Source organism: Salminus brasiliensis, chromosome 10, assembly GCF_030463535.1.
Source record: "Salminus brasiliensis chromosome 10, fSalBra1.hap2, whole genome shotgun sequence".
NCBI classification, from domain to species: domain Eukaryota; kingdom Metazoa; phylum Chordata; class Actinopteri; order Characiformes; family Bryconidae; genus Salminus; species Salminus brasiliensis.
The window spans coordinates 18,365,623-18,392,953 of record NC_132887.1 but is presented as its reverse complement, the minus strand read 5'-3'; the positions used below and the strand labels follow the sequence as shown (position 1 = coordinate 18,392,953).

At 40.2% G+C, this 27,331-nt stretch overlaps 2 protein-coding genes across 4 annotated transcripts in view; both read right to left on the bottom strand.

Moving 5' to 3' along the window:
• Positions 1 to 1,834: 1,834 nt before the first annotated feature.
• On the bottom strand, positions 1,835 to 21,565 carry dglucy (D-glutamate cyclase). Its single transcript, XM_072689569.1, has 13 exons — positions 21,169 to 21,565; positions 17,794 to 17,895; positions 16,598 to 16,751; positions 15,671 to 15,869; positions 13,114 to 13,264; positions 12,740 to 12,862; positions 10,956 to 11,159; positions 9,826 to 10,086; positions 8,917 to 9,016; positions 8,393 to 8,541; positions 6,447 to 6,566; positions 4,047 to 4,201; positions 1,835 to 3,201 (listed from the first exon to the last, which is right to left on the bottom strand). The coding sequence occupies exons 2-13, from the start codon at positions 17,873 to 17,875 to the stop codon at positions 3,043 to 3,045; spliced, it is 1,857 nt and encodes a 618-aa protein (XP_072545670.1). The 5' UTR covers positions 17,876 to 17,895; positions 21,169 to 21,565; the 3' UTR covers positions 1,835 to 3,042.
• Positions 21,566 to 21,626: 61 nt separating this feature from the next.
• slc24a4a (solute carrier family 24 member 4a) overlaps positions 21,627 to 27,331 on the bottom strand; it is a 44,826-nt gene continuing 39,121 nt past the window's right edge. For all 3 annotated transcript variants that reach the window (XM_072689571.1, XM_072689572.1, XM_072689573.1), the window contains exon 17: positions 21,627 to 26,787. In XM_072689571.1, coding sequence (XP_072545672.1) covers positions 26,635 to 26,787 — 153 coding nt within the window. In that variant the 3' untranslated portion in view covers positions 21,627 to 26,634. The remainder of the gene's footprint in view (positions 26,788 to 27,331) is intronic.

Below are 27,331 nucleotides of genomic sequence, written 5' to 3'. Positions count from 1 at the left end.
AATGAAGAATAAACAGATGCAACAACACTTATGATGGAACAAGAAAGTGTCCAGAAGCATGATTTATTTATGATTTATCTGTTTAAATACATGAAACATCTGTTTAAATTGTATCTTACTCCGCCAAAGCCTACTGTGATGTACTGTTACCTGTCTCTTAAGGCAGCATGGTGATCTATGTAACACAAAAAAAATCACCAATACATTTTAATTCTCATCTTAACCTGTTCAGACAAAACAGAGGTGAGCAAACAGCATACAGTGAGTCCAAGAAGTATTTGATCCCTTGCTGATTTTCTTCGTTGGCCCACTAATAAAGACATGATCATTCTATACTTTTAATGGTAGATGTATTCTTACATGGAGAGACAGAATATTAAAAAGAAAATCCAGAAAATAAATCTAAGGAATATATATTAATTGATTTGTATTTCATGGAGTGAAATAAGTATTTGATCCCTTAGTATTCATTAGCAGTTCTGGCTTTTACAGACCAGTTAGACACTCCCAATCAACTTGTTACCTGACCTGAAGCCACCTGTTCTCACTAATCACTTGTGTGAAAAACACCTGTCCACAGAATCAGACAGATCACACAGATTTCAAGTCTCCAACATGGGTAAAACCAAAGAGCTGTCACAGGACCTCAGAGTCAGAATTGTTGACCTTCACAAAGCTGGAATGGGCTACAAAAAGATTAGTAAGGTGTTGGATGTGAAAGTAACAACTATTGGTGCAATTATCAGAAAGTTTAAAGAGTATAACATGACAATCAACAGACCTCGGCCCGGTGCTCCAAAGAAGATTTCGCCTCGTGGGGTGGCAATGATGCTGAGAACAGTCAGAAATCGTCCTGCAACCACTCGGCAGGAGTTAGCAAATGACCTGAAGGCAGCTGGGACCACAGTTTGCAAGGAAACAATTGGCAACACTTTGCGCAACAATGGATTCACATCCTGCAGTGCCCGAAAGGTACCCCTGCTGAAGAGAGCACATGTGGAGGCGCGCCTCAAGTATGCCAATGATCATTTGAAAGATGAACCAAGTTATTGGGAGAAGGTTTTGTGGTCAGACGAGACCAAAATTGAACTTTTTGGCCTCAACTCCACCCGCCATGTGTGGAGGAAGAAAAATGCTGCCTATGACCCCAAGAACACTGTGCCCACCGTCAAGCATGGAGGTGGAAGCATAATGTTTTGGGGGTGTTTCTCTGCCAAGGGTACAGGGCTACTTCACCGCATCACTGGGAAGATGGATGGAGCCATGTACCGCACAATCCTGAGGGACAACCTCCTCCCCTCTGCCAGGGATCTGAAAATGGGCCGTGGTTGGGTCTTCCAACATGATAACGACCCTAAACATACAGCAAAGGCAACAAAGGATTGGCTCAAGAAAAATCACATTAAGGTCATGGAGTGGCCCAGCCAGTCGCCAGACTTCAATCCGATCGAAAATCTATGGAGGGAGCTGAAGGTCAGAGTTGCCAAGCGACAGCCCACCAACCTTCATGATTTAGAGAGGATCTGCAAAGAAGAGTGGGCCAAAATTCCCCCTGGTGTGTGTGCTAAACTTGTGGTTAACTACAACAAACGTCTCACCGCTGTGCTTGCAAACAAAGGCTTTGCCACTAAGTATTGAGTGTGTTTGGCAAGAGGGATCAAATACTTATTTTCCTCATTGAAATACAAATTAATTAAAATATATTCTTTAAAATTATATTCTGGATTTTTGTCTTGATATTCTGTCTCTCCATGTTAGAATATATCTACCATTAAAAGTGCAGAAGGATAGTGTCTTTATTAGTGGGCAAACAAAGAAAATCAGCAAGGGATCAAATACTTCTTGGACTCACTGTATGCAGAAACCCTTATGCCTCAACTACACAACAGCTTAATTCAATTCTTGTGTGTAAATAGGTTCCTGTATCTTTAAATCTTTGAGCTTTTAGGAACAGAGTTATTTATTTTCTCTCAGTGCTTGTTAATTGTGTCCCAGAGAAATAGTTCCAGGTGTAACAAGAGCTGAATTAATGAAACAGTGAGTGTTTATTTTACTATGTGATTAAGGGTCTTCTTTGGTGTTGTTTTTGGTTGATCTTTGGTTGAACACTTTGCCCTGAAGGTCGAAGATAATATATACTCATTTTCAAAAGGCGTAATTAAATGATTGAATTATGTAACACCGCTATAAACTTACACCAACAACTGTGTGTCTACCACAGCTGATCTGGGCCTAAAAGAAATGTTAAAGAACTGAGATTGTGTTCAGCAGCTTTAGAGAACATCTGTATCTTTTATGATTTTGCAGTGTAGGTGTTTACTCTTGACTGGACTTTGGAGAAGTTCATTTGGACACAGAGCAACAAGAGGGTGGTCGTGTTTTATTTATCAGCAGAATTCAGTGTTTCCGGGGACCATTAATGTTCAAGATGGTTAAACGGTACATTGTTTACAGCAATCCAAGATGTGTTACTCTTTTGGTTCATAGCAAAATCATAATCTGGAGAGCATTTAGAGAGAAAGTTGTATTTCACAATCATCTTCTCCCACACACGGTTAAAAGCAAAGATGGTAGGGATTCAATGTGACAGGGGTTCAATGACGTGCAGCAGCTTACTGCATTGACGAGCTGTCAAAAGGGGAAGGTTGCGTTACAACTGTATTTCACGTGTAGGAAACACTCCTTCTTTCATGTGAGGAAGTAGGTCATGTGGGAGATGTAGAGAGTGGTGTCAGTTTGCTTGTTGCCTCCAGTGACTGACTCCACTGATGGTAGAGGAATCAGTAACACACTGGAGTGAAAACACACTGGAGTGAAAAAGAGTACTATTGACACCTCCTCTTGACACTAAAACTGCTGCTCTAATTCACTTCACTGTGGTTAGAGTTAATTTAGTTATATTCCCTATATGTTCCAAACACTCAGGCCGACACTGGCTCTTCTGGTTTCCTAAGCCATCTGGTTAGCAAACACACTTGCAGTAGAACATATAAACGACAGCAGATTTTAGAAAGATGATGCTTGCGGGCTGCTGTGATGACATCATTCATGAGGCACATTCTCCATGGTAAGTTTTCTCAGGCGCTGTATGATGTCAGAGTGGGTGGGGTGAAAGGTCAGGCCGTCAACTTCCAGCCCAAGGTTTGCTGTTTTTCCACTGCGCACCCCGTACTTCACCAGAATGTGGAGCATCTCCTCCTCCTGCTCTCACAGAAAAAAAAGCATGTGTGTTTTAGATGGTGATAGACCGTAGATTATATGTTCCATACAACACTACCTAATGTAGCATTTTTTTTTCTTGTGGCTTTTTAAATCAAACCAAGGCTGGCCAGTTTAATTCCTAGTGCCAGTGAAGCCTTTTAATCTGAGGCACATGTGGGCGTGGGAACAAAAAAAAGGAAAGACGTCACACCGTGACAAGTGCTGAAAAGAGACTGCAGAGGCAGAAAATGGGGAAGGATCAGGGTAAAAGGGAGAGGGAGAGAGAGAGAGAGAGAGAGAGAGAGAGAGAGAGAGAGAGAGAGAGAGAGAGAGAGAGAGAGAGAGAGATATGTGAATGGAGGGTTAACGTGGTAGTACTTTAAGGCTGAGCTCCAGTGGCTACAGTAATTATATCTCTGCCTGGAGCAGGTTCTGAAGTGGTCAGTGGCTGACCACAAACATAAAAATGGCCTTTGTGTTGACTAGCCTATCCTCTAATGACACAGAGCTATCCACAGTGAGAGTGAGAGAGAGCCAAAAGCCCTAGCTCTGTGCCCCAGAGCGTTTACTCAAGCATACACAAACACACACAGTCTTACATAACTAGATAGTAGCAAAGTTTAGTGACACATTCGGAAACATTCAGCTAGAAGCTGGTCATGTTGACTAAATGTGATAAGGTGTTTTCCCTGGTCTTTCAAATTCTCCAGACAAACACACAGAGCTTGACCGATCTGGAAATAACAAAACTCAGGTGAGTCTTGCTTCAGGGTAAGGTTAGTCACTTCAGGCACGACTGGGAGCATGCCTTTTCCTGTTTGAAAATGCAACAGTCTAAGTCAAACCTTGGGTATAGATGGCAGGTTAGCAGCCCAGAGGTTGCGCTCATCAGTGGTGGGAGTCATCCCTAGCCCCTTCTGCACATAGCGGCGATGGATGGCACACAGGTTGAGAACATACAAGGCACAGGCCACGCCATAGCCACCCCAGTTAGATACTCCTACAACAAAACAAGCAGAATTGCATTGGAATATGTGGGTATAGATGTGGGTCTAGCATATGAGCATTTCTTCAGGTTTCTGCATATACATAGTATGTACACAATGAAAGTATGGAAGAAAATACAAAGTCAAATGAAACAATTTATGCTGGCAAGAACATGCTAAAACTTGACAGATACATTTGGCAGCAACTGAACAGTCAGTCCTTGAAGCTTATGTGTTAAAAGCAGGAAAAGTAGGCCAGCATAGGAATCTGAGCCACTTTGACTAGGGCCACATTGTGATGTCTATATGACTGGGACCTAATTGTGGAGTTAATTTTATGGTTGATCCAAGTAGACTGCACACATATAGACTTAGCCCTGACTGACCACTGGACACAATGAAAAAAAAAAAGAATTTTTGAAAATTGCTACTAATGCAACCTTTTGATAAAGTCAGCTGCTCCCGACCTGATATTTTTAGTCCTGTTTGCATTTTCTTCCATCCTCTGAAATAAGTGACATTACAAAATAATAATTTTGGGAGAAGGAACATGCATGAAGCCCCTCCTCCCAACCTAACGTCCGATAAATTCCATCTCTACCTTGTTCACGTGTCTATGACAAAAGACAACACTGTCATATCTCTCACTCCTTTATTCCTACCACAAAGTAGAAGCCAACTGAACCCCCCCCCCTCTTACAGTCTCCAGCCAAATCATCAACCCAACTCTGCATTAGGATTTCAACATAAACAATAACATAAACAAGTCATTTGTATTATCCTGAAGGAACAGATTGAATGGAAATATTCCACATAATTGTAATCAGAATTGTGCATAATGGCAGTTTCTGGAACCTGGGGTCTGAGGCCTCTGAAAGCTAGGTCACAGAAAGCTGTTACAGAAAGAGTTTCCAGGTGCCTTTGTATGCTAATTTTAGAACTAGTTTATTTTTGTAACCTCTAGTTACATCTGTAAAATAGACGCAGTGTAAAGATAAACACCCTGCTACAAGCATTATATACATGTATGCTCAGTAGTTCATGTTCATACTTTTACATTGTAAGCACCTCATGACCTCTGTTTTCCATCAATAAACCTGCAATAAAGTACTTTCCTAAACCGTATAAAAACAAAAGAGCACTCAAGGTCTTGTGTTATCGTGAAATGACAGCATGGCCAGAACAAACTGTTTTACCATAACACACTCCTTCTGGTGTTGTACTGCTTTAGCATATTCTGGATACAGTGAAATCTGAGTAAGAAGTAAGAATGCTGCCTCTGTGTGTGTGTGTAACTTTATTTTGAGAACATTCACAAAACTGGGTGGTGTGGGTCAATCAGACAATGTAAGATAGAGGTAGCCACTAAAGCACATGCCATAGGTCAGTCGGAGTTTCTTCCTTCAGAAGCTGGGGTGACTAAACTCCCCCAGGGAAACCACTGCTCCTCCTTCTTCCTCTGTAGACAGGATGAGCTAACTGATGATGAGCCAACTCAATGCGCAAGAGCTCAACGTAGCGTCAACGTAGCCAATCAGCTATGTAGAGATTGTCGTTTCTGATATTGTGGCATAATGTTTTTTTACTGATTCTTGGAGATGATCACATGATGTCAGTTGTAGATCTATAACAAGTCTATATAATATATCAAGTCAAGTTTTCAAAAGGTAACGTTGGTCAATTTGAATATGACTATTATATAAACTATGAAATGTAATGAGTAATCTATTATAAATACAATGATATGAGATGGACTAAATACATATAGGTATCACTTGGATGTGTAGATGCCTCATAGATGCTTACCAGATGATTTAACTGAAAGCCTATAAAATGTAACTGAACTAAGTTGAATGTAAATGACTGTACATTGAATGCAACCCTACACCTAATCCAAACCTTAACCTTGAATGAACCCTAAACCCTAACCTGAACCTAAAACTAAAATCTAACCCTAAACCTAACCCTTAGGGTTACGTTAGGGTTAGGAGTAGGGTAACATTCAATTCACAATCATTTACATTCAACTCGGAGTTCAGTTGCATTTATTAGGCATTCAGCTGAATGTCAGTTGAATGGCAGGTGAGTCAGATATCCTGACTATAATTTAATATACTTCTAATAGTTAATTACAGTAATTGTTTCACTTACTACATTCTTGTTTGTCTATTTATTTAAAAATATTCAACACCGTACAATGTTGCAGACAATAAATTATATAACAAGCGACTCCAACCTTTGCTTTTGTGGTGAACTCACCTGCTGTGATGGCAAAATCAGCAGCCACGTCACAGGCAATGAGACTGCCATTAGGCATGTAAGCCTTCACTGCCTCCTTCACCTTCCCCATACCCAGTTCATTTCCACCATCTCCAATACCTACATACAAACACAAACATCAACAAACAGGAAATCAATGACCTATAACAACACCACCATGACAATGACAAAAAAAATGAGCTGTGGGCATAATTGGCTTTATTGACATTTTTTAGTGTGTAGCTGGAAATGAGATTCCCTGCTGGAAAGCATGGAGGGATTTTCCTCACATTTAAGTTCTATTCCAATCTATACTTAGATTCACACTTTCTCCTTTACTGACTTGCACTCGCATAACGTTGCGGTCATGCAGAAACCTCATATATGCAAAATGGCAATCATAGAACAGAAGCTAAACCCCTTCTTAACTTATAAAGGAAGATACAAAATTGAGACATTTCTATTGGACCATTTATGTTCAAATGTTGACACAATATAAATAACTGTCCGATGTAAGAATGCTAAAAAATAGCAAAAACAAAGCTGGACATCTGGAGAGGTTTTTGCATGTCAGCAATGATATATAGTCTATACAAAAAGCTAGAAAAATTAGAATATCTTCAGAGTAAAATCAATAAACATTAAACTTGGTTCTATAAAAAAATTAAGATGAAGCCTAAACATCTTAATAAACATGCAGTTACAAATTACAATAAAAACACAAATTTTGCTACAGTCATCATTTAACTGAACTTTCTCTAATACACTGGAGCATAATCTCAAAGTCATTGACGCACACTTTGGTTTCCTGCTGTTGTTTTCGTGTTCCATAATGGGCAGAAAGTAACCAAATGTGACATCATTAAATTCGCCGATTTACCAGATTAGGCAACACAGTAATCACTGCACTGCCACTTATTTTGTCTGTACTGTCTTTAACATATGCATAATAAAAAAAAAAGTATTATTTACATTCATGGCATTTAGCTGACGCTCTTATCCAGAGCGACTTACAAAGGGTACTCATTTTACAGAGGAGGGCCAGTGTAGTGTTAGGAGTCTTGCCCAAGGACTCTTATTGGTGTAGCGCAGCATAGTCACCCAGACTGAGAATCAAACCCCAGTCTCCCACATGGTGTGGTAGCTCACTGGCAGGTAGTGGTGTTACCTGTTGCGCCACACCAACCAACCAACACCATATTATGTTATCTATAAGTAAATCTATTCATTATCTATTAAATAAAGTCTATTCACTACCAGACCACACATTATTCATGGACAGCAAAGCTGAATAAAACAAATTAGGAATGACATGAACGTAAATCCAAATGAAAACATTAAAAACATTTCCACAAACTACACCTTTAAATAACTATTGCAATTCATCACCTACAGTTTCATCCATTTTATTACAGACATCTGTTGTTAAGCACATATCATGGTTATCAATTAATTTCCTTTGAGGTTTTAGAGCTCATTAATTAGGGATTAAAAGAAGTAGCCTAAGACGATAGATCATTAAAAGCTATCCAGTCCAGAACATGATGTTACAAAAAAGTGCATAAACAAGTCAAGTGAAGTGGCTTTTATTGTCATTGCCTCTGAGTACAAGTACACAAAGGAGCAAAATTACGCTCCTCTAGGACCATGGTGCAACACGGAACAGCAACAATACAGTACAAATACATTAAGGAACATTAGACACAGTAAACAGACAGGACAGTGCAATGCCAACACAGCACTCATAAGGTGCAGAGGCATGTAACGTGCCATAGCTATGTCAGCTTATTACATACGTAAACACAACATTTACTGAGGTAGAAGAAAACAGTTCTACTGGAATACAGTAATTAGCAGCATAATACAGTGATTTAGTCAAATCCAACCAGGTCTCGTACAGAGATCCAGAAAATGCTGATTCAGTGTTCAGTGGCTGTAGCGCTTACCTGTGGTGGTGATGCCAGGGATAGTACTGGCTGTGGTGAAGAGGTCATCTACGGGATCCACCAAGTGCTTGATGTTCATTCCTCTCATATTGTAGTAGTTTCCATCAGAGGCTCTCCCGCTGCGCTCTATCGCCACCAAGTGGTCATACCTGAATGGTGCATATCATAAATAGGTCAGGCTGGAGTGTGGGATTACCCTGTGACCCAGTGTGCAGATATAAACAGATAAAAAAAGACTAATATACTGCTCTTGGATTAATTAAGTTCCCAGTTAGGTGAATGATAGAGTAATGTCTGCCACATGGAATTAACTTGATTCCAAAGTCTAAGCTCAAATGTTCACATGTCTAAAAACTGCTACATACACACAACTATCGGCAAAAGTAAGTAAATTGAATGACAAAGCTGTGTTGATTTAATATTTTGTTTTTGTGGAAAGTATAAACACATTTGAATTAAATAAACCAATGTATCACTTATTACGTGTGTTCAGAGTTTCAGTGCCACTTTTGGGTGCATTGTACCTGGGCTTTGAGGGATCTCCACCATGGCAGAGAAAGTGCAGAGCTGAATCAGTTCCGCTGCCCTCAAAGGTTATTATTGACACTGCTCTTTTTATAACACCTGGAACCAAACACATACGCCCACACATTCATAAATAGAAAACAGGCCTCATTTGTCAAGTATGTGCTAGAAAACTGGCATATTAACAAACAATGGTACAACCTACACATTATGCATAAAAGCGTCTGTAAATGACAGCAAACAAAGTTCCTTTATAAGGCCCAGTAGCCTGATACTCTCCTATTCACTACTTTCAGCATTAACCACGCAAAAAGTTGAATTGAACAAGCAGATGTAAATTCATAGCTCATTTAAACACTAAGCACTTTCTAGGCTTATATTTACACCCTTAGGGTTAAGGGTTCTTTGGAAAGGCAATGGTTGCAAATACAATAACAACCTAAAGAGCCACTTAAATGCCTACATGGTTATTAGACTGGTTAAATAGTTCTTCCCTATGATGGAGGCTGGATGGCAGGTGACACGAATGGTGAAGGTCAAGTTGCTTGTGGGATTGCAAACCCCCGGTTTGACTGCAGAAGACCTTCAGGAAATTTAGCAGACTTTAGAGTGGTGGCGCACTGTTCTACTGCGCAGTGACACCTGCACAAATATGACCTTTATGAGAGAAAACATATCCTCACCACAAAATGCGTTAGTATCATAACATTTTTGATAAAATGGTTGAAAACAAGTGGGAGCTTATGTGTCTCAAATATATATATAATATGAAAATAAGAAATCTAACAATGAAACATGCACTGTTTACCTTCAGAATCTGTGCATCTTTACTACAGAAACAATGTCTTTATCCTCACAACAGCTACAGCAGCCCCACCTGCTGGTCGGACGAGAGTGCATGTATTCACCTCTGTCGACAGCATCCTGCATGATCCGCCTATTCATCTCAAGGGCTCGCTGGTCACTCACTATGACCACGTGTTTGTTGAGGGCTTGCAGCATAGCAGCCATAGCGATGGCTCCAGGGGGTCCATCAGTCTCTTCCGGAGGGTTGTGCATGTAGTGTGTGGGGAAGCCAGTGGAGATGAGCACAGAGGTGGAGTGAGACAGAGACAGGGAGGCCCTCAGCAACTCATCCTGCAGAAACAGCGCACGGATCCCCCTCTGACCTGCACACAATCACAGCGATACAAATGGTGCTTAGAAAAAGAGCTATATAAAGGACTATTATTATTATTATAAAGGAGTATTACTATTACTAAATATATATCTATTTTTTGTTATTTATTTCTGTTTGTTTTATGCACAGAACACATGGTACACTCCATGATCCAGAAAGATTTTATATATAGTACTGAAAACAGGCTCACTGATGATAGAACCATCAACAAAAGGTCTTCTACCAGAACAAAGACATTTTTATCCATCCAAGAACCATTAAGCATTCAAATGGTTCATAGAGTTGTCCTGATTCTATAGAAAGAATATGTCCTCTTAGACAACTTAGAAGATACTGTCGTTAACTTGACACTCCACTGGGACCTGATGGTCCTAAGATGCTACACTAAAGAGAAAGCAACATCTAATTCTACAATTTAAGAAGTATTCTCTTTACTGAAAGAGTGTAGGTCTCCTTGAATCATATGATGCTACCAACCCAATAGGGAGAAAGCTAGCACACACTTCCTCCAGGACATACACTACCAGCACTACCACATCACCTCAACAGCTCAACATGCTTGGAGGAGAATACTAATCATATGTGCTGGCTAGCTTTACGCTGAGTGATGGGAAAGAGAGCAAAGTTTTGTCTTGGACTCTCACCCACAGGTGGCTGTGACATTTCCAGGGATTAAACCAAACACAGGGTCAAAGTTTAGATGTCTAAGCCAATGAAGATTCCCATAACGACACAAATTAACTTAATTTAGTGCTTTACTTCAAAAACACTAAAGAATATTTAATTTTTTCAGCATACTGAAGTTTATACTGCACAGCTTGAGACACACCATAAGCATTTGAAAAAGTTTGGGCCTACCTGGGTCTTCTCCTATAAGCTGCTCAATTGCTCGAACTCGCTGAACTGCCGGCTTACTGGCCATACTGTAGTGCAGGGGATTTTGAGAAATGCAGAAGGTCAGAGGACACAATTCTGACTCTGAGGCCTGGACAGAAACAGGGGTCTCCTCTTGATCAGTGAGGAACATGCAGCCTGGAGAGTGTGTGAAGGCAAGAGCAGGTTCTGAATATACATGAGGAAAGAAGAGTTAAAAACACATTAAAAACACATTAAAAATACAAAAGAAAAGCATGTGTCTCAATACTCCACTTCTGTCAGGGAGGTGACTTGTGAATGCAGCTTTTATTTAAAGAACATTTTATCTGATGTTATTCACATATACACCCACGAGCCAAAACATTATGACACAGGATGAAGTAAATAATGACTGTGCATGTCAAGGTCTGGGATACATCAGAATGTAGCAAACAGTCGATTCTTTTAGTGTTTGACGCAGGAAGATCCGAGTGACCACATTGTCATGGCCAGATGACTGGGACAAAGCTTGCTGAAAAAGCAAGACTTGTGATATGCTTCCAGTGATTAGTGGGGAGTACCTATTGACAGTGGTCTAAGGAGGGACAAACCACACATCTGCAACAGAGTGCTGTTGCAGACCAGTCAGAGTTCCCATGCTAACCCCTGTCCACTGAAAAAGACAAGCCCTGTGGGCAATGTTATGCTGGGAAACCTTGGGAGGTGCATGACAGATTGACACATACCATCTACCTAATCATCACTGTGGACAAATTATACCCCTTCATGACAATCAAATGAAATCATACTTATTTGTATAGAGCTTTTTAAAACCAACAATGTCACAAAGCAGATTTACAGAAATCCAGTAATAACACAAAATATCAACAAAACATAAAAACATCATATTAAAAAAACCCAGTGAGCAAACTAAAAGGTGACGATTGCAAGAAAAAACTCCCTCAGGGCTGGAGGAAGAAACCTTGAAAGTAACCAAGACCCATTCTTCTCTGGTCAGAAATACTTATAAATAATTTATTCACTGTACCACCAAGGCTGTTCTACTGCTCAGGTGTGCAAAATAATAATATAATTTAATTAATAACAAATATAAATCATAGTAGAGATGGTAAGAATAATGATGAAAAGTAATGATGATGGTTAATAGTGGTAAGAACAGTAGTAGCAAATAGTTAATAGCCCATATAACTAACTGCTACTACTACTACTCTAATTATATTTCAAAATGACAGTGGCAAGATACAGCACCCTACCACTCGGCACACATTGTTTAGGCATGGTTTGAATGGGTTGAAATTCCCAGGCCTATCTATGGTGGCTTCATCTTGCAACTTATAGTAGGTCAGATTTGTTTTGGCAGCACCCGAAGGATAACAGAATATTAGGCTGTAATAATGTTTTGCTTCATCAGTGTATATGAAACATATGAAATATATAGTATATATAGTATAACTACCACACAAAGCTTTGTAAATACATCTTCCTAGGGTCTTCATGTGGACTTAAATAATGTTAAATATTATAGATCTAAATGGGAAAGATAATCTACTATAATAATCGATTTACAATCATTGCATAGAAAATTACTTGCCATTGGATTTGTTTGTTACAGATTTCTACTGTGTAAAAGATCTACTTAGTGTGGATCTTAATAATTTCCTATATTTATCAACTATTTTCTTTTATATAAGCACTGATTCCAAACTTTACAATGTCACTTTAACTCCATCAATCCATTTTATAAAGTCAGGAATTCATGCTCTTACTCGTGCTCTGGACAGCCTCTGCTCCAGTAACCCCACAGGCCCAGAACACTGGCACATCCTCAGGGTGGAGATCTACGGAGTCACCATAGTCAGGCCGAGAAAGGTCTTTAATACCCAGCAAAGCTGCGGAACACAAAGGTATTTGACTTGACTCAGATGATTCATGGTAAAATGTCTGGCTTGACTTACTCAGGCTGCTCTTATCTTCTCTGGTTAATTTAAAAGAAAATAACACACTGTCACAGTAAAATGTACTACATAAACTGGGATGGCTTGAACCCTTTACTGAGCCAGTGCTCACACACACACACGCACACACACATTCATATTCTTGAAATGTACATGTTGTTTAAATGCAGTAATTAAAAGCATACCCTGGTGTCCTATGTGAACTGGGCCTCCGTGAGCCTGGGGAATCTGATGTGTGCACTGAGCAGCAGCATCCAGCTTGTCTTCTGGGACTGGACGCATGGATACCACCATGGGGCAGTGAAACGGCCCAGCTCTGACACAAGGCACAGATGTCTACAAGGAAAGGAAAGGTCAGAGAGAGTCAATACTTATCAGGGGTTAAACACACCACAACTAAGTCCACCATTGTCCCTGTTCCAAGGACCGCCAGCATTACCTGCTTAAATGACTGGATAGTGGACTTAAGTAAGCAGGAGAAAGTACACACCCCTATCTCCATCAATGGGAGCACTGTGGAGTGGGTCAGCAGCTTTAAGTTCCTTGATGATCATATGGTCAAACCACACAACAGGGCTTCTTTTACCTCGGCGGCTGAAGTAGTTTGGTATGAATTCCTGTATCTTCAGGACGTTCAACAACAACTGCACAGTGAAACTGACAGGCTGTATCACCACCTGGTACGGAAACTGCACTGCTCTTGAGTGGAAAGCTCAGCAAATCACAGAGTAGCTTCCAAACCTTCTGGATTTATACACCAGCTGCTGTCTGTGGAAGTCCAGGAGGATTATTAAGCTGGTTTCTACTGTTCTATTGTTAAACAGTTTCTACCACCAGGCCATCAGGCTGCGGTAGTACAGTGTATATATGGATGAGCTAGGCAATATGATGCTATTTTATCATATCGTGATAAATTTTGCTATTGTGATAAGAATATGCTTTTCTAAGCATATTACTGTTAGTGTTTAATAAATAAAACAGTGATCAGCTGCAGGTTTCATTACATACAGTGTAATTAGACTGGTGTAATTAGATGAGTAGCATATATAATACACATACATTATATATAGTTTAAACATACATACACACACACACACAAACACACACACACACACACATATATACATATATATACATACACATATATATACAGTGGGGGAAAAAAGTATTTAGTCAGTCCCCAATTGTGCAAGTTCTCCCACTTAAAGAAATGAGAGAGGCCTGTAATTGACATCATACCTCAACTATGAGAAACAAAATGAGAAAAACAAATCTGAAAATCACATTGTCTGATTTTTAAAGAATTTATTTGCAAATAATGGTGGAAAATAAGTATTTGGTCACCTAACCAAACAAGCAAGATTTCTGGCTGTCACAGACCTGTAACTTCTTCTTTAAGAGTCTCTGTCCTCCACTCATTACCTGTATTAATGGCACCTGTTTGAACTCGTTAACACACCAAACTCCACTATGGTGAAGACCAAAGAGCTGTCGAAGGACACCAGAAACAAAATTGTAGACCTGCACCAGGCTGGGAAGACTGAATCTGCAACAGGCAAGCAGCTTGGTGTGAAGAAATCTACTGTGGGAGCAATAATCAGAAAATGGGAGACCTACAGGACCACTGCTAATCTCCCTCGATCAGGGGTTCCATGCAAGATCTCAGCCCGTGGGGTCAAAATGATCACAAGAATGGTGAGCAAAAATCCCAGAAACACACAGGGGGACCTAGTGAATGACCTGCAGAAAGCTGGGACCAACGTTACAAAGGCTACCGTCAGTAACACACTACGCCGCCAGAGACGTGTTCCCCTGCTTAAGCCAGTACATATCCGGACACATCTGAAGTTTGCTAGAGAGCATTTAGATGTTCTGGAAGAGTATTGGGAGAATGTCTTATGGTCAGATGAAACCAAAGTAGAACTGTTTGGTACAAACACAACTCGTGTTTGGAGGAGAGTGAATGCTGAGTTGCATCCAAAGAACACTATACTAACTGTGAAGCATGGAGGTGGCAACATCATGCTTTGGGGCTGTTTCTCTGCAAAGGGACTAGGACGACTGGTCCGTGTACATGAAAGACTGAATGGGGCCATGTATTGTGAGATTTTGAGTGCACACCTCCTTCCATCAGCAAGGGCTTTGAAGATGAAACGTGGCTGGGTCTTTCAGCATGACAATGATCTGAAGCACACTGCCAGGGCAACAAAAGAGTGGCTTCGTAAGAAGCTTTTTAGCCAGTCTCCAGATCTCAACCCCATAGAAAACCTTTGGAGGGAGTTGAAAGTCTGTGTTGCCCGCCGACAGCCCCAAAACCTCACTGCTCTAGAGGAGATCTGCATGGAGGAATGGGCCAACATACCAGCATGTATGTTGGTTTTCTCATTTTGTCTCTCATAGTTAAGGTCTACCTATGATGTCAATTACAGGCCTCTCTCATCTCTTTAAGTGGGAGAACTTGCACAATCGGTGACTGACAAATTCTTTCCCCCCACAGTGTGTGTGTGTGTGTGTATATATATATATATATATATATATATATATATATATATATATATATATATATATATATAATCATGTATGTATAGTGCTAATGTTAATATGTATATCGTCTCTATTTCTTACTTTTTATAAATTGTGTTTTTACTACTGTAAGGTACTATGCACCTAAATGTTCCACTCACCTTTCCACCTGTGTTAATGTGATGTGACAATAAGCATTTCATTTTTTCTCCCACTCACCCTAAACATGCTGACATTTCGGCCCTGCTGTACGTTCCGCACCGGCACACCGGCTTTCTCCAGAGCTTGCTCGAAGCTGAAGCTGCAGCCCAGGTAGAACGTTACCATGTCCTGCAGCTGAGTGGTGTAAGGGGCTAAACTGGCCACTTTTCTCACCAGCACCCCTTTCTCAAACACACAGTACTGTGGGCAATCCTCTCTGAACAGAAAACAGAAAACAACCTACTTTAGAGCCACAGATCCACTGGAAAGATGTATCGTGAAGACAAATAAAATGAGACACACAACACTGGGAAATGATGATTTCTAATTTAAAGTAGCTAAATGCATTTATTGGCAGGGGTGTTCACAAACATTCAGACATATAGTGTATCTGTTCCGAGTGTCTGCCAATACACACATATTAAAGATGAAGTGATTTCACTGCAGCATTAGAAGTGCTAAATAATCAGAGAGGTCAGTAAGATTACAATATATTAAACATATATATCATTTACATAAATATGTATTAAACACACACACATACAGTTCTTATTAAAAAATCCTGGCAGCACACTGCCTACATTATGTGTCTGTATTATGTATATTAAAAAAACTATGTCACTAACTATGCAATCTTGTGGAGGTCTAGAACCTTGGGTCTGAATAACTTTCAACCTTTGTCCAGATACAACGATACACAACTCGAAATGGAGCATTCCCTGTGAAAATGATTAATCATTGACATCAGCTCTCCACACAAGTGAGTCAGGGGTTGTTGTGTCAGAAAACTTTGGACAGGCTTTAAACGGCTTGCAATGGATCACAGCAAAATAAGCCATTCAGTGCCGTGTGTTTTACTGCTACTAAATTCGCATTAGCAGAGATCAATACTAAAACTACAATGCATGGCTAGGTCTATCGCACAACTAATCTTGCTGACAGTACCTGATATCTGCTTGTGCAGCGAGGGGGGGGCAGCCCCATTCTCCGGGCTTGCTCCTGTACAGCAGAGGCAGGGGGCTGCGATTGGCATGGCAGAACGCCTCAAAGTCATCTGCAAGGTCCTTGTGCAGGATAACCACATTAGCTTGTAGATATCCTAGAACATTAGAGGAGATTTGTGAGTGCATTTGGTTAAGAAAGCACTAAAGCAAAGATTTTGTTCTGCGTATTATATTTGACACCCAGTTCCAAAACGTGTTTTAAAACAAAGCATTCAAAAAGGCTTATCTCCTAAACATCAGACTCCAAAGTCCAGGAAGTGTATAATCTGTGTATAATCTGTACAGTTTTGTGTATAATCCAAGTTAAGACCTTCCTACCTGCTGCAACGCCAGACGTGTTCTCAATAACCTGCGTCTGTTCACGAATTATGCTGCGCAGAGCGCTCGGGCTCAAACTAGAAAGTGGCATGTCTTAGACTAAAACGCTCTGGATTAGTCTTGCCATTTTAACAGTGTGCCAGGTTAATGTTTCCTTAAGAGCAGTGGTCATGTAATCTGGCAGAACTACCAGACACATGAAATTGAAACTCCCTCCCTTTCACTTTTTATATAGAGTCATAAGGTAACAGGAGACTTTTAAGAATGGTAAATGATGGATTACAAGCTAAATCAAAACTCGCCCAAAATGTATGTATTACATACTGGACTACAAGTAGAAGTGAGCATTAATATGATATTTTATTAAATCTTGATAAACTGTATTATCATGGTACACAGTATGCTTATCGTTAATATCATCAGTACTTAAAGAACACTGACCGACTGTAAGTTATTCTTACAGTCAGTTATTATTCAGTTATTCACTGACCGACTTGCAATTATTCTCTTTAATCCTTAAATTATTTTGCAACTGTAAAATATGGACACTGAACCGTTAGCTTACCTATATATATTTTATATAAAAAATATTTAATCTTTAACTTTATGCCTTTTGCATGCCACTGTGTACACAGAGTGTATAGAAATATTTTAGAACTGACTAGGATACCCCATCATCCATATGGGCCTCCTTTTTTTGTGTGTGATCATCTTTTCAGCCTTTGTTTAATCTGAAACTGATTTCATGTCATCACCATCATCGTATAAAACTAATGTCAAATATCATTTCTCACAGAGACTAAGCCCTGCGGATCTCACCTGATTCCATGTTTGATCTGAAGCCTCTGAAACATTTCAGCGCTGCCGTTATTTTAGCAGATTGGAGAAGAAACCTCTTCATAATGATGTCCTGTGGAAACACTAAATCCCAGAGAGAAAATTGAACCATGCTTAACAAAATACTCTCTTATTTAGAGCACAGCAAACAGTTTATTTGTATAGCACCTTCCATACCAGCCAGCCATTCAGAGTGCTTTACATAAACAAGGGGGGGAAACGACATAAAAACAGTAAAATCAAAAAATAAAACGCATGTAAAAAGCTTAACAAATACAATATAATAAAATTGTGATAATGATATGGAATATATATACAGTGGGGAGAACAAGTATTTGATACACTGCTGATTTTTCAGGTTTTCCCACTTGCAAAGCATGTAGAAGACTGTAATTTTTATCATAGGTACTCTTCAACTGTGAGTGATGGAATCTAAAACAAAAATCCAGAAAAATACATTGTATGATTTTTAAATAATTAATTTCCATTTTATTGTGGGAAATAAGTATTTGATACACCAGAAAAAGAAACTTCATATTTGGTACAGAAACCTTTGTTTGCAATTACAGAGATGAGACGTTTCCTGTAGTTCTTGACAAGGTTTGCACACACTGCAGCAGGGATTTTGGCCCACTCCTCCATACAGATCTCCTCCAGAGCCTTCAGGTTTCGTGGCTGTCGCTGGGCCACACGGACTTTAAGCTCCCTCCAAAGATTTTCTATTGGATTCAGGTCTGGAGACTGGCTAGGCCACTCCAGGACCTTAAGATGTTTCCTACGGAGCCACTCTTTAGTTGCCCTGGCTGTGTGTTTTGGGTCGTTATCATGCTGGAAGACCCAGCCACGACCCATCTTCAGTGCTCTTACTGAGGGAAGGAGGTTGTTGGCCAAAATCTCACGATACATGGCCCCATCCATCCTTCCCACAATACGGTGCAGTCGTCCTGTCCCCTTTGCAGAAAAGCATCCCCAAAGAATGATGTTTCCACCGCCATGCTTCACGGTTGGGATGGTGTTCTTGGGGTTGTACTCATCATTCTTCTTCCTCCAAACATGACGAGTGGAGTTTAAACCAAAAAGTTCTATTTTTGTCCCATCAGACCACATGACCTTCTCCCATTCCTCCTCTGGATCATTCAGATGGTCATTTGCAAACTTCAGACGGGCTTTGACATGCGTTGGCTTGAGGAAGGGCACCTTGCGTGCACTGCAGGATTTTAATCCTTGACGGCGTAGAGTGTTACTGATTGTTTTCTTTGAGACTGTGGTCCCAGCTCTATTCAGGTCATTGACCAGGTCCTGCCGTGTAATTCTGGGCTCATTCCTCACCTTCCTCAAGATCATTGATGCTCCACGAGGTGAGATCTTGCATGGCGCCCCAGACCGAGGGAGATTATCCGTTATTTTGCATTTCTTCCATTTTCTAATAATTGCACCAACAGTTGTTGCCTTCTCACCAAGCTGCTTGCCTATTGTCCTGTAGCCCATCCCAGGCTTGTGCAGGTCTACAATTTTATCCCTGATGTCCTTACAAAGCTCTCTGGTCTTGGGCATTGTGGAGATGCTGGAGTCTGACTGATTGAGTGTGTGGACAGGTGTCTTTTATACAGGTAACGAGTTCAAACAGGTGCAGTTAATACAGGTAATGAGTGGAGAACAGGAGGGCTTCTTAAAGAAGAAGTAACATGTCTGTGAGAGCCAAAATTCTTACTGGTTGATAGATGATCAAATACTTATTTCCCACAATAAAATGGAAATTAATTATTTAAAAATCATACAATGTATTTTTCTGGATTTTTGTTTTAGATTCCATCACTCACAGTTGAAGAGTACCTATGATAAAAATTACAGTCTTCTACATGCTTTGCAAGTGGGAAAACCTGAAAAATCAGCAGTGTATCAAATACTTGTTCTCCCCACTGTGTATATATATATATATATATATATATATATATATATGACAGAAAATTAAACATAAGTGTGAGAAAGTGCCACCTGCTACTGAACACTCGTATCTGCAGGCAGCAATGGGTGCAGCCTACAGCAGCTAAATTCACCAATTACCAGGGGTGTCTAGACACGTTCAGACATTTGAACAATCAAGGGATCAATTAAAAATAAATTTCACCTTTACTTAATAAGAATTGTGCACAACTGCAGTTATTTAGACAATCTTTTTAGCTACAAACTTTTTTTTTTTGGCACAGCTTCACAATAACACCCTCTAATACTGATATAATAGGTTAATAGCTTGCTAGATGTTAGAGCCTCAGGTGTGAAGTATCCAGCTACCTCACATATTATATATATATATATATATATATATATATATATATATATATATATATATATATATATATTTATTTATTTTTTTTTTTTTTTTTTTTTTTTTTTCTTAAAATCGTTGAAATCCTTCTTTAAAAAAGTTAGCTAGCCAACATAAAGTTGACTTGCTACTTATCACCTCGCTTCAATACGCGGCGCCACCTTAAATGTTGCTGTTATCTTGAACCCCATAGAGGACTTCATTCCACCTTAAATTGCACAACATTTATATAGGACACCCTAAAGGTTTATTCCACCTTAAAGAGTACAACGGTTTTATTGAACCCCTAAAGCCACCTTAAATGCAGCAGTCATTAAACTAGTAAAAGCTTAATTCCACATTACGGTGCAACAGTTAGCTACATTAGACCCCAAAATGTTCTGTTCCACCTTAAATAGTTCATCAAATACACTGAACACCACATTAAATATTGATAGAGTTAGATATATAGAACCCCTACGTGTTTAATTCCACCTTAAACTGTACAACATGTTATATATATACACACACACACACACAAGAACCCCTTAAAGATTTATTCCACCTTAAACGGCCCAGCAGGTACACTGCACTTCTAAATGTTCTGTTCCACCTTAAATAGTTCAGCAGTTAAACTGAACACTACCATGTTTCCCTCCACCTCGAATGGTGCAGCAGGTCCACTAGACCCCTTGCTAAATGTTGTGTTCCACCTTAAACTGTACAGCTGGGATTGTTGAACGCCTGTATCTGCTGCAGCATTTAAGGTGGACCGACACGTTTAAACAGTTTGGCGAGTCCGGAGCTAACTTCTGTAGCTGCAGCGCTTCTAGCTAATCTGTTTCCACTGAGGCTGGAGCAGAACAGTGAAAGCTGAACGAGGGGTGCTCGTGATGTCATCTTCCACTAACAGCCCGTAAAATGTTGGTGTTCGAGTAGAGGATCACAGAGTCTGCTGCACACGTTATATAAACCTCCTCTAGTTCTGAGCTATCTGGCTCTCTAAGCTTTGGGGGCAGAAACACACCAGCAGTGAAACACAGGGAACTCACACACATATCCGGGTCAGAACAGCGTGGTCTGAAGCGTCCGAACTTCAGCCCAGCTCCCCAAGGACATCCGCGGTAGATCAGTCTCTAGGAATCACATTCGAGCCCAGTCCTCCACCTCTCTACATCCTGTGTTGACGGTGAAAATAATCCTCATGCAGAAATGATGAAATACAGCCTCCGAGACTTGGAGGACCAGGGCAGGAAACGTTAGCTTACATTACAGCAGCATCAAGATGAAATCCTCTAGCGATTGCTCGCTATTACACTGCAAGGGATTCTTGGATCATCCCTATTTTGTCGTTTCTGACCCGATCATACTTTTGTCGACCGTAAAATCCGATATTTTAGCTTGACGTTTCAGGTAACCTTGAAAAATACGGCCCACAATGGCTCAAGATGCGCCACCACAGGAAACCACTGGGGGGCGATAAAGTAACACACTGCAAACCATACACCGCTTATAAACTGTAGAATTTAATTTGTGGCTCTCCATACAATTTTCTAATGATTCAAATATTAATGTACATATTTTTTTTCTTCAGATTATTGCTTTACAGTAAAATGCATTGGTTGGATACATCCATTGATAGCAAGACAAATACATTCAAGTTAAACACCAATGTCACATGTTGAAGTTCTTTATATCTCTATCCTTTAACAGCGGCTTGGAAGAAGGATCCCACATACCATTCCTCTCACAGTGCAGCAGGTCACAGTCACTCTGAAAGCAGGTGTATGTGTGTCTGTGTGAACATGTTTTTGTACTGAACCAGGAAATAAAGTGAATGGATGTGTATGTACTGCATACAGTGGCAAGAAACAGTAAGTGAACCCTTCAGAGTTACCTGGATTTCCTGCATTGATTACAATCTTGTCTAATTATCATTTAAGACAAATTAACTAAACTTAAAACACACAGTTGTATTGCTTTATTAAGCACAGTAAACATCCACAGTGCAGGCTAGAAAAAGTAAGTGAACTTCAGTGTTAATAATTTAATCTAGAGCTAATTGGAAACAGATTTCCAGTCCAATTTCAGTTCAGTTCAGTTTCAGAGGTGCTTTGCCTATTAAATAAAGGCACATAAAGTCGTTACTCACAAATCCATTCTTCCTTAGATAGACTGGTAAATGTTAACCATGCCTTGATGTAAACAGCTTCCAGTAGGCCCCAGAAAGCAAGTACCTCATCACAACTGTGAAGCATGATGGTGGGAGCATTGTGGTTTAAGGCTGATTTGCTGCTTCTGGGCCTGAACAGTAAAAGTGGCATGACCTGAAGGGCACTGTGCATGCAAACCATTCCAGAAGTGTTGTTGATATGTAACACATCTGCAGAGAGAAAATGATCCAGATGATCCTCTTCAAAGTTGAGCTAAAAGGGGATCTACATTTCATTCATTTTCAAGGGCTCACTTACTTTTTCTAGCCTGCACTGTAGATGCTTAATTAGTGTGCCCAGTAAAAGACATGAGCAGTACAACGTTTTTTGTGTTATTAGTTTAGTTAGATTAGGTTTGTCTATAATTGTGACTTAGATAACAATCAGACCATTATATTAGCAACCAGTGCCGGAATCCTTTTCATTGCCGCTGTATGCCTGTGTGTATACATTTTGTGCATGTGTGTGTCTTCATGCATGGACACAGAGTGCAGTCAAGTTTAAAGCATCTTCCTTCAACTTAAAGTGTCTCTTCTGAAGAGGTATATAGTGGGTTTTTTTGTTCTGTGCATAACAAAGACTTCTGTTCATGTCAGAGTGCTATTACCACTGGCGACAAAGACGCCGCCTCCTAAGTGGCACTTTTCCCCCGAAAGGAATAAAACAATAACGTGGTCACTTAGGAGGCAGTACAGTTTATAAAACAGTGAGTCAAAAATACTCATCTCTCCTTTTAAATATAAGAATAATAACCATTACAATAAACAGGCAATGGCACAGGACTGACTGACTCCTGAATAGAGTAAGGAGCAACGCAAACAGCCTATCTACAGTGATTTGGTATAATTTGTATATATGTACTGTTAGATATGAATTGGAGCCTGCTCTCTGTTTCTATCATATAAGCATATTATTTGGCTAAATTACAAAATTAAGAAGAAAACATAGTGCATAACAGGAAAGCAAGTTTTAAGCATTTATGTGCGTAACAGAATTGCAATTTAGAACTCAAAAAAAAAAAATAAATCCAAAAATTAAATGAAAAAAGAAACTTTATACTTAAAAAATGGTGCTTTGAATTTGCATGATTAAATAAAAGGCAAGTGTTTGCATGTAAATAAAGTTATATCAGCACAATTCTTGATTAAAACTGCAAACAAACATAAGGACAGTGTTTTTCTTGTATGTTGCCACTAGGGGTATAACGGTTCGTATGTTCATACCCAATTGTCATGATACAGTCGTCACGGCTTGGACGCAGCGTGGTAAGTAGTGGTGTTAAGGATCAAAAAATGTATGGTTCAGATTGTATCACAGTTTTTGAGTTATGGATCGGATCACTCTTTAGATCAGCAAAAAAGGAAATAGGGAGATGCTTTTTAGGTTTCAGCTTTTTGTTAGAGACTTTTCATTTTGACAGTCTGTTCGTTTGTACCAGAAACTTTTATTTTTGACACAGGCTGTTTGTATGGACTAGAGACTTTTATTTTGACAAAGGCTGTTAATTTCTATTTGTGACTTATTTTGACAGTCTGTTTGTCTTAGTGACTTTTAGTCTGACATGGTCTGTTTGTTGTCGCTGCAGATGTGTTGCCTTTTGGCTCTCGTGGTTTTTATTCACACTCGCCGTTCTCGTGACAGACAGCTGTTCAGTCTGTGTGTTTTCACGGCAGCTCTGAGTCCAGATGGAAGGAATTATTACTGTAAAAAGTAACAGCAGCAGTACAACTGTATTCCTCACTGTTATGGTTAACTTTGGCAATGAAGCCGACTCACCCGAGCTCAGTTTCTCAATAGCTCAATTGTATTAAGATCATCCTAAATGTTGGAATAAGAGTTTTATGTGGTGCTCGCTCTAGCATTGAACACCAATCTTTATTTTTGTGCTGAAGGAGAAACCCAGTCATGTAGTTGACAATATCCAGTAGATCAGAACAAGTTTACAGGTCTGATTATTACTGATCTGTACTGATGTGTTCACACTGAGGATTAGAGCTGACCGAATAACATCTACATACAGAACAAAAACTGGTTATTCTATTATTATTTTATGTATTTGGTGTTTGGTTGCATTTCTCCCCTCATGCCGAACTCGCACCAAACCGAGACGTCCAAACCGCGGTGTGATTCGAACCGTGACTTTTCTGTTCTGTTACACCCCTAGCGCCCACTTGTCTCATCTTAATCTTGCAAACTCAAAGCAAACACCATTTCCAGTGCACTTTCCACTCCTCCTAAACGTGGTTACAGCAAACGGACATGAGTCCAAGCCTCCGGGAACATTCATTTGGCCTTCGGACTTGTGAAACCTACTTCAACGCGTTTCATTCAGAGATCGTAGCCCGTCTGAACTCACTCACGCACATACACACATGCCAACTACCACAGACCAAAGACACCACCACTACCACCAGCATTCTACACAGCACACAGCCATGGGATAGACGTTCCGTTCCTCGTAGCACTACTAATAATGTAAGGGGAACAGATGGCTGAGTATTTGCATGCGCTTGGAACATTATTCAACGGGCAACTTCAGCAGCTTCCACTAAAAAGGGCCCCTTCTATGTAAATACACCCAGCCCTGCTCGGTTGTATCGCGATTGCATATGTCGTTTTATATATATATATATCTTTATACTAATATTTATATACTGCACACATCAAAAATACGGCAGAAAAGACTTGCCTTTCCACATAGACGACAGTGACGGCACCTCTTAGCATTTAGCACTGAACCACAAACACCTGACGTTTCCACAAGTCGACGTTTCACATGGACATAAACAGCTCAGCCCTCGGCACGGGTTCTGGACTCCTGAGCCTTGTGGGTTTTTTTTTGTTTGTTTTGGGGTTTTTCTTGGCGGAGGGTGTAGAGGACTGGTAGCTGCCATTTATATTGGGGGGTTGACAGTGATCGTCTGCCCTGCTAGTCAAAATGGCTTGTTTTCTTGTTTAAAAATCATGCATCACAGACTAACAAATACAGAGAGAGACCCAGATGACGGAGCTGGAGCAGATCACCAAAAACAAACAAAAAAAAAAAAAGAAAAAGAAAAAGAGTGACCGTGTCGGGTCACAGGTTGGGTCCCCTGCCCCACCACCTGGAAGGAAGCACTGGTTCAAATTGGAGGATCTCTGACGTCATATTTACATATAAACATTTGTTAAAAAAAAAAAAAAAGATCCCTGCTTGCGGTCTGGTCGGTGTGGTCAGTCGTAGACACATATTCCGCACCACAAAGGACAAAGGGGCAGTGAAGAGCTCTCCAGAAGTGTCTGTCCAGTCTGTGCTGAGGATTCTTTGAGTTATCACAGTAGGTAAGATCGAAAAAAAAAAAAACTCTGATTGTGGAGGAGATTCATGTTCCTGTTAACAGAATAACAGAATTCAATGAAAACACAAAGGCAGACTTGAGAGCTTCACTTCAACCCCATTTTAGTCAACTGAAGTGGTGCCCTCCTAGATTTTGACAGAAGCTGTGAGCGTACAGAAAACCTTCACCATTCCAGAACTGGGAACAGGATCTGCTGTGGCACTGCATGTAACATCTCTGTGCAGTAGGCTATTAGTAAAGTCATACTGTAATGCACTGTCGCTTTCACAAAAGGTCTTATGTGCCTCATGCTTCAGAGCAAAAAGCATCTCTCACTTAGACAATGAATCCTTTTTCTTGTTGTCAAACGTTGCTTTTATCTTTATTGCTCCTTATTGCACCAGAAACAGGAAAAGAGCCAGTGCCTTTCCCCACTGCAATCACTGTGCAACCTAGAGATTTCACCCTATTATCTAAAGTGCAACAGGTTCGCTTTCGCTTTTTAGATTCATTCTCAAGGGAAGACAAATCAGGAGAGAATGTAAGTACAATGCATTCGTATTTGATTCAGTGGGCGGCATTCCTCTTCTTCATACAGGTTTACAGGTATTTGTGCGGTCACAGTTCAGCAAAGAAGACATGCCATGCTGCTGGGTGTGAGAAAGTGTGATCACGGTTGTCCAGGATTCAGTTATGGAGGGCTGCCCAGTCAGAAGGAGAGCTGCCAATAAGAGGGGTGTCTAATGCCCAGGGAACTGCTGGAGAAGACAGTGGTGAATGACCTCCTCCTCGGGCACAAGGCAGCTCAGGGATGTCTGAGAACTGTAGTTCCCATTAGCTCTTTCACAACAGAGGGAGGAAATGCTGTAGGAGACAGTAAAACTCAGTGGAATACAAAGGTGGTGTGCATCTGAAGGATTTTTCTGTTGTTTTGTATAGGTAGGTCTGGTCTGAAGGTGGTTTGGTTGCAGGTTGGACGATTCAGGGCCTACATGCCCTCCTGACACATGGGCAGGTTGACGAAGGTAAAGACATTGTACTCAATCAGGATGGAGAAGCAGAGGAAGACTCCGTACAGCATGAGCACATACACACCCAGCCTGAAGTCCAACTTCCACCTGTTCACATGGATTCCCAGGACCTGTGCCAGAGAGATGCAGGCATGAACAATGATTCTGTTGCATACATACATATATATATATAGGATAATACGTCATATTCTAATATTTGTAGTGTTAAACTGGGCCAGAATGACCCAGAACAGAACTACCAGTCATTTCAGTTTATAGACCATATTGCTTTTCGCTGCATTCTCAGCAAAAAATAAAGGGCCAATCAAGTTTTATCTTTGACCGACAAAATTGTTTTATATTGTCCTTAAGCACTTGAAATCAAGTTGATTTAAACCTTGTAGCTTCGCTATCTATCTATGCTACTATACAGAAGTTCAGAAGTGGAATTGTTTTCATAACCTCAAACAGTCAATAATCCTTTTAGTTCTTTTGATAATAACAGATCAGTGGATGAAGACTGGGGCCAATCCGGAAATATTGTCATGGACTGCGTATTAGCCATTTTAAGACTGATCAACATCTAATAATTTTACAGCTGCTTTATGCACAACCTGCAGATGCGAGGAGCACACTGTCACTATAAAATAATTATTTCACATAAATTGCCCACAA